The sequence below is a fragment of the Cajanus cajan genome, chromosome 3, assembly GCF_000230855.2.
Source record: "Cajanus cajan strain Asha chromosome 3, NIPB_CcT2T_4, whole genome shotgun sequence".
Lineage (NCBI taxonomy): Eukaryota > Viridiplantae > Streptophyta > Magnoliopsida > Fabales > Fabaceae > Cajanus > Cajanus cajan.
The window spans coordinates 69,002,624-69,019,144 of NC_138519.1; the positions used below are offsets into that span (position 1 = coordinate 69,002,624).

Genomic DNA, 16,521 nt, shown 5'->3' on the forward strand with positions numbered 1-16,521 from the left:
CATAATAAATATTTGGAGAAAAACATGTATTTTATTATAATATTTATTGTTTATATATTTTATTTTAATTATAATTGTATTGAGAAAATATTATATATATATATATATTATATTTATTAATTATTGTATTTTTTTATAATTATTTGGGTTGGTTTTAATAATTATTTTAATTATTTTATATGCATATGGATATATTATAAGGTTTTATAATTAAATAATTTATTTATTTTATTATGTAAGGGAAGGGTTTGTAACTGAAGTTAAAATATTTTAATTATTGGGTTAGTGAGGAGTTAAGTTTTTAAAAGAAGAGTTACATCAATTTTTGATTTCACGTTTCTCTTTTTACTCTTGCATGTATGTTTTGAAGAATGAAAAGGGGAACAGTTCATGGGAGATCACCTGGGAGATTCACGTCTTTCATCAAGCATTCTTTGAGGTAAGGAGGAGTTACTCTAGGATGTGGGATAATTATTGAATAGTGAGGTTAGCCTCCAACCTCTTGTTTGTTGTATGCGTTGTATGAGGGAAATTCCAATTCGTATCTATTTATGATTTGTTGTCTCCTATATGATTTTTCTATTCTTGTATTGTCATTAATTGTATATATTCATGGTTAATTTCATTCATCGACATTTTTTTAATGTGTGCAATATGAAGGGGTTTTCCTAATATTTCTAGTATTGAATTTTAGCCTTTCTTATGATTCTTTTGCTCTATTATTGTTATACTTATGATTGTCTATGGTTAATTTTATGTATTGATGTTTGTTGATATGATTTGAGTTGACTATGAGTTCTTATGGGAACCCTAAGGGAATACATTTGGATAATTGTATGAAAAGATGTTATAGGTATGCAATTATATGAAATTGATATTGAATTTGTGTAATTCATGGTATAATAGACTAATATTAGGCTTTAATTTATGTTTTTACAAATTGGATTTGGAGAAGAGAGTTTGAATGTAAGTTGTGTCTGATTATGAAAATTTTAGTATGAATATACCTTGGTATTTATGTGATTTCTCTGTATGTAATTAATGAAATTGAGTTTCAGTTGTTGTGTTAGAAAGTATACATTTGGGGCTATATTTTAGATACAGGAATTACATAAAAATGTTAAGAAACGAGTGAGTTATGTTAGTCACAAGATGAGTCTCATATTTTGTGCACGAGATATAACATTTGATACTTATAAGCATTGTGAGAGATGGTTGAATTAGATTTGATGTTATTCATAAGAGCTTAAGGCTTGGATGTTAGCTTTCCAATGACACTAGAATCACACAAAAAAAAGTCTAGAACTCAAGTTATGATAAAAATAAAAAATAAAATAAAAAATAAAAAAAAACTACACATCTTCCACACATGATTGATGTAATAACATGCTATTACAACTACTTGAATATACACTAGTACATTCATGTTTTTAGGGAGAGTTTCCCAACATATATTTTCAGGGGAGTTTCCCTACATAAATTGTTGCATTCATCTGAAGTATCGTTTGTATGACTTATCTATATTAAATGCAATATTTAAGAACCTCTATGAACACAAGTATATTTATATGCAAATAACCATGCGTAGTCTTGTAAGTCTATATATCATGCTAAGTTTGTCTGATTATAGATTTCAAAGACTTACTCTTTACAACAAACTACTTATGCTCAAAAAGTTACGTCTTAGGTACTAAGGCTTACTGCGCCTGAAAAAGCAAATAGCTTATGCTTAAACACATAATATTTTTAATCCAAATAAATTATTTTTCTAAAAAATCATGCAAAAAATGTCTTCATTTAATCAAGACCAAAAGTTTTCTTACAAGACAATAAAACAAACTATCTTCAAAAAATGTGTTTGCCATCATAAGGGGAGATTGTTAAGTCAAAAGACAATTTTAGATCCCTCATGGTTTATAAGTTTTAATAATAGCAAACACTACATTTTTAGTAAGAAAACACGTTGTAAAAGTCGTTTCAGATTGAGTAAGACGAAGTAGTGTCGATGAACAAAGCTAATCAGACGAAATATATAAACTATTTCTAACGATCATCATTTATGGTGACTGATGAGTTTAAATGGTCAAATGAATGTTTTACACCTTAATAGATCAAAAGTTTTTGTCTTGGAACTCACATTTTGTTAAAAGAGTATAAGAGCACGAAGAGTAATAGAACAATGAACAAAGATCCCAATTTTAATGGAAAAGGCACTGAAAAAAAGAATTGCATTCTCGCCTACGTACTAACTTTGTTTCCTATTGTTCCTGCTTTGCTACTCTACTTTGATAAATGGCTTGATCTATTAAAGATAAGAAGTACATTTAGGTGAAAGACATTAATTGAAGCATTTAATGCACCAATAAATACTTTTTATCTCTAAATATCAGACGAAAGAGTAAGACGAAGCATTTCTATGAGTCAGACTCAAAAAGCTGCAACGGTCATTTCTTTCAAAGCTACTATGTAACAAGCTCTAGAAACTCATAAGAAAAGAGTTATAGAGAATAGAAGTGTAAATATAGAAGAAAAAAAATTTGTACTCATCTCTTAAACAATCTTCTTTAAGAGCTTTCTTATACTCAAACAATTTGTTATAATCACATATGAAATAGATGATTACAACTTTGTAATACCTTCATAACCATTATTATAAGGTAGACACTGGAAAGACTTGACTGTAAAATAATATTTGGGTTAAAGCTTGAAGAGATTTGTCTATAAAAGAATACTTGGGTTTGATCTTAGTGAGGCTTGTTTATAAAAGAATACTTGAGGTTGAGCTTGGAGAGGTTTGTCTATAAAGAATACTTGGATAATGACTTGAAAAGACCAATCAAAGAACACTTGTTTGAGCTATAAGTGGATTGGTAAAAGAATACTTGTAATTTTATTGAAAGTTAATGGAACTCAATCTAGTTGGATTGAGAACTAGACATGGCCTTGGTGGTTGAGGTGAACCAGTATAAAAACATTGTTTTATTGATTACTCTTACTAACCCTTTGTCTGTCACAAATACTACTTCACAAACTTGAAAATGTGAGAGTTTTTTATATACACTATTCAACCTCCCTTCTAGTGTCTATCTTTTCTCCACGCAACTTTCATTTGGTTCGTCCTTGAACCACATTGTACTAAGAGAAATGACCTATTAATACCATTTGTTATGGCCCTATGATTCAACATCTAAACGATTACATTTCACTCTATAACGCTTCACTTTGAAACACTTACTCATTGACACTTTACTGATCAACTCCTGAAATTCAATAACTCAATTCAATTAAATTAATCAAGGCACATACAAACAAGTGTTCAAGGCATTAAGAACCCATCAAGAAGACATACAAGTAAATCAAAGTTAAAACCTACAAGATTGAAGGTCAACCTCATTATCCACATTTTGAATCACAATCTTGATTGAGATAACTCACTCATTTTACCTTGAAAATGTTCATATGAATGCAATGGTGTAAAATCACTATGATCCTCTCAAACTCCTCAACTTGCATTTATGAAGATATAATGGTTTCAAAGAGACAAATGAGGAAACATGGGAGTATTAAGAAAGATTAGGTCTTAAAAATCCTAATAACTCTAAGAAAATATTCAAAGATAAAAGCACAACTCTTCTTTTTACAAAATAATAATTAAAAAAAATACACTAATTTTTCTACTTATTGAAATTCCATTTTTCAATCTAGTAACCTTCAAATACTTTATTATTTAATAAAAAGTCTTAAAATATTTGATAAATACTAAAACATAATTTAAGAAAAACTTGGCATGTTGCAACTCCTCTCCTTAAAAGTAGTTTTGTCCCTGAAATTCACCTGAAGCAAACAAGGATGGATATGATACTTTCATCTAACTTTCAAGCTCCCATACAATACTCTCTTTAGTGATTTCTCCCTAGACAAACTTAACAAAGGAATTTTCTTTCCTCTTAGTTGTTTCACCTTAAGTCATAAATCTTTAATGACAATGTCTTACAAGTGAGATTTTATTTAAATTAAGCATTATTAGACTTAAGGTATGAGTAGGATTGTGGACATATTGTTTGAGCGGGAAACATGGAAGAAACTATATATGGAGGTTTGAAAAAAATATGTAAAGCAATTTGGTTGGCAACTAGTCAACACTTTTTTAGTTGAATTGAGACCAATGAAAGGAAAATAAAGGTTATATGATTTAAATGCTCAATCAATCCCAATCCAAGAAGTGACTTTCAAGAGTACATGATCTTCTTCAATAAATTCAAGGTTCCTTCTTCTCTTATCTTTGTAACTTTTTTGTCTACTTTGAGTTGTTCTCATCCTTTCTTGGATCAACTTAACTTTTTTAGTAGTTTGCTACACTATTTTAGATTCTAAGACAAGGTTATCTCTGGGTTCTAACCAATACAAAGGTGTCTTACACTTCTCATACAGGACTTCATAGAGTATCATTTCAATACTAGAATGGTAGTTACTATTATTGGTGAACTTTATTAAAGACAAAAGGTTATCTCAACTACCCCCTGATTTTAAGGTACACATTCTAAGGAAGTCTAATTTTCTAATTGTTTATTGAACTCATTTTCACACAATATTCATCATGCTTTTTTACTTTTTTTGTTTAAACATTAGTTGGATTCAATAATTTATATGTATGTGAATCTAATTAATAAGACAAATTTTACATCTTAAATTAGTAAAAAAAAATATTCAAAATCATATCCTACATTCATAAATGAATATTATTTCATAAGATGAATATTATTTCATAAGAACTAAATTAATGTAAATTTAAAAAAATTAAAATTAAAATAAATATTTTAAAAGATTAAAATAAATTTTAAAAATAAAATAAAATAACAAAAGTATAATTTATTTATTTATTTATTCTTGGATTCGACAAGCATTTTTGAAAGAATTTATATATTTTGCACACTAAACAACTTCATTAAATTCTCTTAGTAAGACAAAAAAACAGGAAAAAGTCACACCTATATTAATTGATTCCTTCAACGATTTACCTGTCACAAGTCGCTTAAAAGAGCATACGGACACAACCTACCTATACATGCATCTTCCAAACACCATTATAGTGTGGTCATTCTGAAACACTGACAGCTTAATCACAAGTTGTTTCATAATTTTTTTCTCTCCACAAAAGACAATATTTTTGCTGTTTAAAGCATCTCATATTCAAAGCTGCTCATCATGGTACATACATGTATTGAATTTCTTAAAACGACTAAACAAATAAGTCTGTACTTTGGTGTAATGATCAAACCTCTTAGTCAGTGGGAAGCAAGACACTCACCACCATGGTTTAACACGGCTCGAATTGTTTAGGTTTTTTTTTTTTTTGGTTTGTCCTTAGAGTATCCACTGCTGATAGTAGTAATTAATCTTCTCGCTACGTTAGAGGCACCTCAAAGGTGGGATAGCTGGCCCCAAGAGTTGTTTTAGGTTGAATTGCATTTTTTGTTAAAAGAATGAAAATCTGAACTATATGTTAATCCGATCATATTTGAGTTAGGTCGACTAAAGTCATTGAATAACTAATAAAATAATATAAAAATATATATAAAATATAAAATAAAATAAAAATCTTTTCTTTTCATAAAATTATATATTCAGACCGTTAATTATGAAATAGAATCCTAATTTTTGGACATTCAAACCGTTCAAATACACAATTGATTTTTATTTTTATTTTTTGTATTATATAATCAATTATGTTAATAACTTATGTTTTTTTTCTCTAAAATATTAACAAATGTGTGATTTACATTAATTAAAAAAAATTATAAAATATTATAAGCACACATTTATTTTATTTTTAATATAATTTATTGAAATTTTAATAAAAAATATATTTATTATTTTTTAAATGAATTGTCTTAATATATTAGTCATAGTAAAACTATTTATTAATCCCTCATTTAATATGATAGATATTTTGATAAATAAAAAATTATAATTTAATACTCATTACAATTATACTGCAACCATTTTAACCCGATTGATCACAATTATCCCGCACATCCCCTGATCAGTCATCAAATTACTTGATTGTACCATTTGTTTTCTGGAAGGATCGCGAGTTTCTTTGAGTGATGATGAGATTATGTGAAGAGCGTAGATGCAAAGACCTTAAATACAAACTTCTTTCTTTCTGTTTTACCCTTTGAACTTATATCACGAATAAAAATGTTACTATTTAATCTTAATTAATTAATTTAAAATATTTTTAAAATAATATCATCATTAAATAAAGTAAAAATAATTATTAAAATTTATTTATATTTCAGTTCATTAACCTCAAGCGTGTAATTCAACAGTAGGGGTTGGTCCACGTTTAAGCAAGGTCAGGGTTCAAATTCCGCCTTGTGTATGTAGCCGTGTTAAATTTTAGGGTTAGTTATCCCACCTTTTGAGGTACCTCTAACCTAGCGAGGAGATTTGTCACCACTATCAACAGTAGATACTTCAGAGACGAACAAAAAAAAATATTTCAGTTCATAAGTTTCTTCTTAGTTTATATCTAAGTTCTTGGAAGAAATATAATTTCTCACATTCTCATAAAAATATAACTTTTTTACTTCTTATCATCAGAATAAAATTAAAAATAACTTAATTATGATTTAGTTATTAATGAAATAAACACTGTATCCGAAAATATTTTTTAAAAACTCATAACAAATAAAGGAATACCACATTCTCGTGCTTATATAAATTCTCGTAATGAGTTTTTAGAACATGAAACAAACAAATTCAATTTCTTTTTTATGAATAATAAATCCAACTTTATCCATATTTCTATAATATATTTATTACATTTTTCACTAAAATTTGAAATATTTTAATTAAGTTAAATTGCTATAATTTTAATTAATATTGATAAAATTGTTTTGTAGAGTAACTCTTTGGGTTCATGCACCTTATGACTAGACATATGGAGAAATTTCAGTCAAAATACATGGAGTATATGTAATGGATAATAAATAGGCCCCTCGAGTCAATCCAAAAACCCCCGTTTCTTTTTTTTTTTTTTGCCTAAAATAACCTAAATAACTTGCAATTACTAACCCACCACCGCTTTCCAATCAAACACTTGATGACTTTGAAACCCCCACCCCTTATTTACTCCTGCAACAACCTCTTCCATTAGAATAATCCCACACTTTATTTCTTCCCCTCTTCCCATTAATTCACTCTTGGCAAACGCAACCATGAAAGCACCCTTTCTCTTTCCCTTCTCTATACAAATCTGGACATAGTTCACAACCCATCCTGCATCTCCTTTCAAAGCCCTAGCTAGCATTAAAGCCTCTTAGGTCATATATATTCACACTCACAGCAACAAGATTCTTAATTCTGTACCATGTATTTCTATCCATGTTCCCTTTGCTTCTAGTACTTCAAAACAACCTCCACACTCATATGCATATGCAAGTACTTTTCTTGTCAGGCTACAAATACAAAAGTAAGTGTAAGCAAAAGCTAGCTATAGCGCAAAGGATCATGGCAGACATGCCTTTTTTTTTTTTTTTTTTTTTTTCTTATCACAGGTGATTCATGTTGTGTGTGTCGTTCATTTTTATGCATGCTTAACTATTGGCTTTTCAATTCTTTTCTAACTTTAAAATTTATGTAACTGTATAATTTTTAACATGGTCATGTTTCTGTTAGGGATGTTACACGTTTGACTAGAAAATAATAATAGATTTATTATTAATAATAGTTATTAATATTGTTATTATTGGAATAGAATGGTGATAGACACAAGCACACAGGGGTAGGTGAAAAGGCTATATATAAGAAGAGATATGTTACATACGTTGGCCTAGTGAATTCGGTTCAGAGCTACAAAAGGGATGCTTCTCTGATTGGTTTCTCTTTTGGTTGGCTTCCACTTCAATAATTCTGCTCTTATCTTCACTCAGTTTCTACCATCATCGCCATATCATGTCTTCTTCCAACCGACACTGGCCAAGCATGTTCAAATCCAAGCCTTGCAATCCCCACAACCAATGGCAAAATGACACCAACTCTTCTCTCTTGCCCAATGGATGTCAAAGAAGCCCTTATAATACAGGTTAGTCATAGTTTTACTTTAAAAAATCACCTTTTATTATTCAGGCTCAAATTTAATTAGAATACTCGTGCTGTCATGTACTCACTTTTTGTGTGTGTGCATGTTCATTCATGGTACAAAGAAAGAGAGATGAATTCAACTTCTTTTCCATGAAAAGTGGGTGTAGAATACTGTTTCAATATTTTTAAATTATGTAAACGAATTGAAACTGAAACAGTTACAATGTCTAATGAAAAAGATAACAATGTTTGACTACCATTTTGAATGTTAAACACCAAAGGTCAGTTACCTAGGCTATTATTTTATATACTAATTGTTTACACAAATTAACATTTGATGTCCATACTTTTGGTGTGATATACTAATTTTTGCAAATTTCATATATTTTACATATAATTGATTGACATCGCAGTTCACTCATGAAATGTAGGTACTTTACTTTTTCTTTTATTTTGTCCTTTGTAGCTGCAGAAGGTGAAGAGAGAAGTCCAGAACCAAAACCAAGATGGAATCCAAAACCTGAACAAATTCGCATTCTGGAAGCCATCTTCAACTCTGGGATGGTGAATCCCCCAAGGGATGAAATAAGGAGGATCAGGGTGCAGTTGCAAGAGTATGGCCAAGTGGGTGATGCAAATGTTTTCTACTGGTTCCAGAACCGTAAATCCAGAAGCAAACACAAGCTTCGCCACCTCCAAAACTCAAAGAACAAAAATGCTGAAGCACATCAAAACGCTGTTTCTCTCCCTCAAATGACACCACCTTCATCATCTTCTTCATCCTCAGAAAAATCCTCTCCTAAAAAATTTATGCATCCCAAGGGGTTCTCCTTTGGCTTCTCAAATGTCAACGATGCAGTGCCTAATTCTCCCACCACTTCAGTGAACCAGACTTATTTTCAGCCTTACCATCACAATGAAACCAATTTGCTACCACCAGCACCTGAGTCTTTCTCCTTCTTGGCACACAACAATGGACAATGTGTAGCAACTGATGCCATGTCAACCCTTGGATTTTCCTTCCCTGACTTCTCCAACAATATGATGCAATCTCAACATGTTGGACCTTGCACTAGTCTTTTGCTCAATGAGATCACTAATCATGAAACCTCTTCCAAGAAGGACCTAGATGAAGAGAAGGCTTTGAAGATAATGCACCAACACCCACAACACAATTTCTCTCTCACAACAACTCCACTTACAACGGTTGTTCATCCCAGCACCAGCACACCAATCTCTGCTCCATGCCCCATCAACCAATTTCAAGGTAATATATGTTTTGGTAGAAATAATTAATCCCTTGTATACGTTAAAAATGTTCTTAATTACTTTTTCTTAAAAAATATTTCTTATTCTCAATATAAAAAAAACTTTTAAATACACTTCTAACTTTAATCTAAGCAATTTTTTTAACACGTTGAATCAATTTTGATGGCATGTGCACTTAAAAGAAAATTGACGAGTTGTGTTACTATAACATTTGTGATCAACAATGTTTTCTTACTGTGGTAATTAGGGGTCTGTGTGTTGCACTGTTCATGTACATGGACGTGTGCATGGCTTAGCTAACTAGTTGTAAGTGGTGTTTTTCGACTTGCACATGAGAGATGATTCGGTGTGTCAGGTGTTGGTGATGGTGCAGCAGATAGGGCACAATGTACAGTGTTCTTCAACGACGTCGCATTTGAGGTTGCAGTGGGACCCTTCAACGTGCGACAAGCTTTCGGGGATGAGGCCATGCTTTTCTACTCTTCTGGCCATCCTGTTCCCACCAACGAGTGGGGTGTCACTCTTCACCCGCTGCAGCATGGAGCATACTATTATCTGGGACTGGTGTGTATATTTTTTTCTTACTCTATAAATTTTTTTTTATCAGGATAACAATCTTTAAATTTGATTTTGTTTTTGCAGATTTAATGATGTGAAGTGGGAGGAGGACAATGCAATCGATAGATATAGTATGATGTGTTTTTTTTTTTTTAAATTTTCTTTTGGTACTTTAATTCTGTCTCTACATATATATGGATATTTATCAAGGTTTGGATAGGGTTCTAAAAGTAAAAATGACTGGCTCAGTGTAAGTTCGAAAGTATGGAAACCGTGTCATGGTTGATGGGGACATCTGTATTTTCATTTTATTGATAATTAATTTAAAATAATATTTTTACTTTAAATAATAGTTTAAAACCTTGTCTTACAATAATTTGCAGAAAGAAGAGTTGAGAATCCAAGCAAAACATATTACGTAGTGATTAAAAAATTACAGAAAATGTTAGTAAAAATATTTTTTTATTTAATACATACTAGAAGACGGTGGATACTGGATATGTGTTAAATTTTTTTTAAGATTTATTATAAGAGAAATTCTATGGTACCCATCTTATTTGAGAGGGTACCGGTACAGTTTTTTATATTTTATATTTTTAGTAATTTATTTAAATAATATTTATGATATTTTATTCTTTCAAATTTTAAATTATTTAGTTATTTTATTTTTATTTTAGATATTCTAATTTATTTGTAATAATATTATTATATATTTAAATAGTTTAATTTTAATAATTTTTTAAGTATATTTTTATCTTTTCACTTAAAATCTTTGAATTTTTATATTTTAATTTTAATAATTTTTTAAGTATATTTTTTGTCTTTTTATCTTAAATTTTTGAATTTCTATATTGTAATTTTGATAACTTTTTATTTCTACTATTTATTAATTTTTTTCTTTTTCTTTAATATTTTATAATATTATTGAAAACTTATAATTTTAATCTCTATAATTTTATCTTATTTTTTATTTTATAAGTATAATTTAGATTATTCATTTTATAATTAAATTAATTTTTTTAAATTTTTTTATAAGTTTACATAGAAAAATGTATTGAAACTCCTCCATCTTTAAGGGTACCGTAGCAACTCTCTTATTATAATTAATACATACTAGACGACGGTGGATACTGGATATGTGTTAAATTTTTTTAAGATTTATTATAAGATTATATGTTAAAAAATTAATAAACAATTTTTTTATTTTGAATAATTATATTATATTAAAAATTTAAATACGAAAGTTTAATAGTGAATAGTAAAAAAAAAGAGAGCTTATTATTTCAATGTCTTAGTGTGATAATGTCTTAGTGCAAATTTGAATTTAGTTAAATAAAGTTGTGTGCATTAAATCTTAAATTTTTGTTGAGATATCAAAAGTTTAGAAGTGAAACATAATATGTTGCTATATATGATAAACATGAAAGAGAACTAAAAGAATAAGATGGGAATGAGTCGAAAGATTATGAGAGTGTATATATTATTCATTGGCAGTTTTTGGGCAATGTAGGTAGAACTACCGTGGCAAATAAATAAGAAACATGATATAATCATAAAATCAGATATAAGACAGTGCAAACCAAAAGCTGCAAGAAAATTGGAAGATTATGACCTCACATAAACCACATGGCAATCTTTTATTTATTTATATAATATATATATATATATATATATATATATATATATATATATATATATATATATATATATATATATTAAATAGACTAAAAATGGATTAGAAGTTAACTGAAGTTGATACATTTTAAGTGTAAATTTTGTTTATACATTTTCATCGAGTCTTCTATTTGTAATGTTAACATTATATGTCTAAAAGAATTTGAATAGGAGACTACTTTTCTAGCAGCTAGTACTATCGATGGGTATATTAACTTTTTTCTTAAAATAACTATTCTCAATTGAAATTTTAAATGAGTAAAGTGGATTCATTTCATCCATCTCTTATTTTTAAAGTTAATTTTATAGTAATTTTATAATGATAATAATTTTAATAGGCAAAATCTTATGTCGTGAAAATATCCTTACAGATAATCTAAAACCTTTATTTTTTGAAGGTTGAGTGCATATGCTTGAAGACTTGATGAAGACGTGTTTTGTACAAAAAGCATCAATGGTTAAAAAAAAAAATCCTGCTTAGGGAAAGAAAACAAATGATCTTTCTTATATGCGTTGGTCTCTTCGGTGAGAAACAAAATGTCATTGAGAGCAAATTAGAGAAAATCGTGTGTGGAACATATTAGTGGTATATAGATGATTCAAGTTGCTCCATTTCAAAGTATTGATGTAGCTACCAGTTAATCGGTATAAGTAGGAATGACTTATATTTTTTAATTATAAGTATGAAATAAATTATATCATGAAAAGCACATTTATTTTATATACATTTAAAATCTCAAAGATAAATTAATCACTATTTCGTACTTATATTATAATTAAAAAGAAAACGTATTTTTGTCTCTCAAAATATCTATTTGAAGATTTATTATATTGTCATGACCTTATTGTAGTGAAGTGTATTTTCTATTGATTCCTAATGGTTTTAGAAGAGGTATGGTGAATCCATTAATCATCAATAGTGAAATTTTTTATTGGACTAGGGAGTGAGATTTTTCCTTTAATTGAGGATTATCTCACATTTTAAAATTAATACTTATTAATTTTATATTGTTGTTTTGAACATCCAATTATTTGCCTAAAAATTGTTTGTTTTCTGATATACTCGAAACCATTGTTTTGCTTAGAAAGAAATTGAGAAATTATAATACCATTGACATGATGAGGGTGATAAGAGGTCTTGGCGGTGATGATTGCATTTTGTGATCATGATAACATGTATAAATGATGGTTGATGCAGGTGAAAATAGATGGTTTTAGGTGTGACATAACATAAAAAGAGTGTGTGAGGAATTTCAATTGGCAGAGAAGTATCCTTGATATATCCAAATCGCTGAGTCAAATCGAGGCATCAAACATGAGAGCAAACACTGTTGTTATGAAACTACACGTAAACCAATTTGCAACTGTGCCTGTGACCTCTATCTACTCCACAACCACTTTCCTATACTCCTATTCTCTTCTCTTGTCTCCATCTCAGTTCAAGACAAAACTGCCATTTTGTGTCAAAACGTTGGCATCATTCCCTTTCTGGCCACCCTCTTTTTCTTCTTCAAAACAAGATTCGGTTCCAAATCACACATATTTTCTACTTATATATATATATATATATAAATATGTCGTCCAACTATAGCATTTTCAAAAAATTAAACAGTTAATTCTAGAAAAAAAAATAGAGATTAAGCATCATTAAGCAATTAGTCCTTTAAATTTAAAGTGTGCATAATGCAAGCTATCTATATAGGTTCACTTCTGTTGAAATTTTACTTTTATCAATAAAACAGAAACGGCAAAAATTAAAGTCTAATATCTTTTTCAATATCACAGAACCAACAATTTTAAAATTTTAAAGTGTTAAGTAAATATATATAATTTTATATTATATCTTTTAAAATGGCTATAGTAAACCTAATCACCCCCTAGCTAACACAGCTAAACATTAAATCATTTGTTCGTGTCTCATATATGTCTCCCAACAAAATAAATGAATAATATACAAAGTGTGTGTTTGTGAGAAATTAAAATCTCCCATATCAATTGTTTTTGGAGAGAAAAAATTTATTTATTGAGACAACAAACCAAGTTTGTAAATAGATTTCTTGAAAAAATAAGCTATTTTTATGAAGTTGCAAATTTAAAACATATGAATATTTAACAATTTTTATCTTTTTAAGATGATTTTGTATAAAAACTGTTTTTTTTTTTATATTCAAATAAAATTAGACATCTTAAAATCAAGTTTTAACAAACTTATCCAAATGAAATTTTATTTTGATTACAATCTATTATAACGATAATTAATTATTCATATAATTGAATGTTGAAACAACCTAATAATTTTCACTGTTTTTCGAAACACACTTGAATATATAAAATTATATGGATTGTATATTAAGGGATTTAGTTTAAGGAATTTAGTTGCGTATTTGAGTTATTGTACCTTCTTAGTATTGAGTTTAATTTTATTAATAAAAAATATATGAATTATATGGCATTTAGATTCATTATCAAAAAAATTGTAATACAATAAATTTGTAACGCGCATTTAATAGTGACACAATACATATCATTATAAATATACATTTATATAATAATATATAAAAATATTATTATAAATATAATATATGTATATATAAATCTATTTGACATATAATTATAGAAAATTTTAGTATTAATTTTGAATGAGATTCAATAATATATATAGAAATATTTTGTATATATCATTGTATGTAATATTTATTATAATGATTAAATCAAATGATGAATGAATAAAAATCCTCATATTGGATTCAAACATATGATTGATCACTTAATATGCAAAAAATTGATCATCGGGCTTCTTAGAAACGGCAACATATATATTTCATATTAGAGAATCTAATTCTCTTTCTCAGTCGAAGATCAATATGAGCTGTATTTTTTTTAATTCATGTAAGTAGTTCTATATTTGGTTGATTTATCGTTGTGGAGTTATTTTTAAAATTAATTATGTAAATATGATTATTTTGAAACTATTTATACTTTTAAGATCGTTTACTGTAAAGTCGTTATGAGTCATAACGACTTTAGTGCCACGTGTCAATTTTTTTTTAAAAAAACAATAAGAGTCATGTAGCAAAAGTCGTTAAAATCAATAGTGACCCAACTAAAGTCGTTATCGACTGTAGCGACACATAGCGACTTTTTTTTTGTATGAAATCGCTACAGGTTATAGCGCTTAAAATAATTCAAAAAAAGTCCTCATTATTGTTCATTATATAGTGCCTAAAATAATAAATTCTATATTTCATTATATTTTCCCTTTCTATATATATACTCATTTTATTATGACAACCCTACATATTGTTACTTATTTTTATATTGGTATGATATTGTTCATTTTGAACTTAAGTCCTCATGATTTTATTTTTTATCATCATCCAAAAAGTCTTTTATCAATGAAGACTTTATATATATAAACTCGTGTTTCTCCTCTTGTTTGAATAATATGAAACTTTGATTGCACCCTAAAATAAATCTTAAAGTGAATTTTTTAAAAATTAATAATAATATTTTTTGATAAATTTTTTTTTTAGAGATGATCCTTGAAAAAAATATATTTTTCTAGCTTTTAAAAATGAAGCTTTTAGAATGAATTCTAAAGAAAGCAAAAAATATAACTTTTTAATTTATAAACTTTGAAAAATATTATATAATTATTAATATAATATTTTTTAAAAATAGGCTCACTAAGGTCTTAGTTGGATCAGGGATTGAACCTACCTTACATTGGCAAAATAAGTCTTACGTCTTGCATTGGGGGTGTAAATGAGTTAGATTATGTTAGGTTTGAATAAATCTATTATATGATTTAATCAAAATTTAATAGGTTGGGTTGGGTTAATTAAATTTGTGTATTTTTTTTTAAATCTAATCAAACCCAACCCAATAAAAAATGGGTTGGATTGAATTAGGTCAACATAATTAAATTTATTTATATTTTATAAATATTTATATATTTCATAATAAATATAAATTATTTGATATTTTATTACAAATTTTATGTTATAAATCGATAAAAACAAATAATGATGTAACCTAAATTTTAAAATAAACTTGTTGATTTGTTACATTATTATCAACTCAAACAATCAACATTAATACCAAAAAAATTAAAAATAAATATGTTATATTGTTACAATGTTATTAACTCAAAAATAGTATACACGTTATTGAAGAAGAGTGACATAAATTATTATCTTAAGCAAGTGACTACACTAACTTATTATTATAATTATAATTATAATAATAATAATAATTATTATTATTATTATTATTATTATTATATGACCCAATTGAGTTTGGTCAGAGTCAAAAAAAACATAACATATTACTTGACTTGTACAGTTTTGAATTTTGATCGAATTAAATTGAGTGTAACCTAAATGCTAAGAAAATTCAATCAAGATTAGATCTGTCTAAAATTAAAATTCAAGAGAAATATTGTAACGACCCGCCATGGTCTCTACACTTAGTGGAATCGCACTACTACTAGTGAACTAAGGAAAATATTAAATTGGATAACTCATACTTACAGGTATAGATAAGAATAAAAATAACCAAATTCTTTAAATACAAAATAAAATGCCATATATGTACAGTCATCCCAAAAATAATATTTCCTAGTGCCGGTCAAACAGACAAAAATCGCTACCCAAAATGGTAACCCTAACACGAGGATCAAACTCCCCGTCTCGCAGCAGTCACCTCGACTCCAAGCTAGCCCTGATCTGCTCCCATACCAAGTATGATCATCGCAGTTCCACCACATGGAAACATAAGGGTAAGCTAGAATTCATAAAATGAATCATAATAATCTATACTACACAATCGTATTCATAGAGTCACACCATACACTCTATCCAATACTACTCATGCATAAAATATAATCCACCAGTCATGAAGTCAAACACCACACTTCATCATATTAATAAT

General features: G+C 28.0%; 1 protein-coding gene across 2 annotated transcripts; it reads left to right on the forward strand.

Moving 5' to 3' along the window:
• The first annotated feature begins 298 nt into the window (after nt 1-298).
• Nucleotides 299-10,437, forward strand: LOC109792671 (WUSCHEL-related homeobox 9). Of its 2 annotated transcripts, XM_083071158.1 has the most exons (6): nt 299-439; nt 4,432-4,531; nt 7,763-8,089; nt 8,555-9,355; nt 9,713-9,921; nt 10,000-10,437. In XM_083071158.1, the coding sequence occupies exons 3-6, from the start codon at nt 7,960-7,962 to the stop codon at nt 10,003-10,005; spliced, it is 1,146 nt and encodes a 381-aa protein (XP_082927284.1). In that variant the 5' UTR covers nt 299-439; nt 4,432-4,531; nt 7,763-7,959; the 3' UTR covers nt 10,006-10,437. The 2 variants fall into 2 exon arrangements, with proteins under 2 accessions (XP_082927284.1, XP_029126020.1); XM_029270187.2 differs by lacking the exons at nt 299-439; nt 4,432-4,531 and having other exon boundaries at nt 6,392-8,089.
• Nucleotides 10,438-16,521: the final 6,084 nt, after the last annotated feature.

Bases quoted from the DNA above. Each gene is read 5' to 3' on its own strand.
- LOC109792671 (XM_083071158.1), top strand. From the start codon at position 7,960: ATGTCTTCTTCCAACCGACACTGGCCAAGCATGTTCAAATCCAAGCCT. The intron at 8,090-8,554 runs GTTAGTCATAGT...TGTCCTTTGTAG, and splicing joins AAGAAGCCCTTATAATACAG to CTGCAGAAGGTGAAGAGAGA. The intron at 9,356-9,712 runs GTAATATATGTT...TCGGTGTGTCAG, and splicing joins CCCCATCAACCAATTTCAAG to GTGTTGGTGATGGTGCAGCA.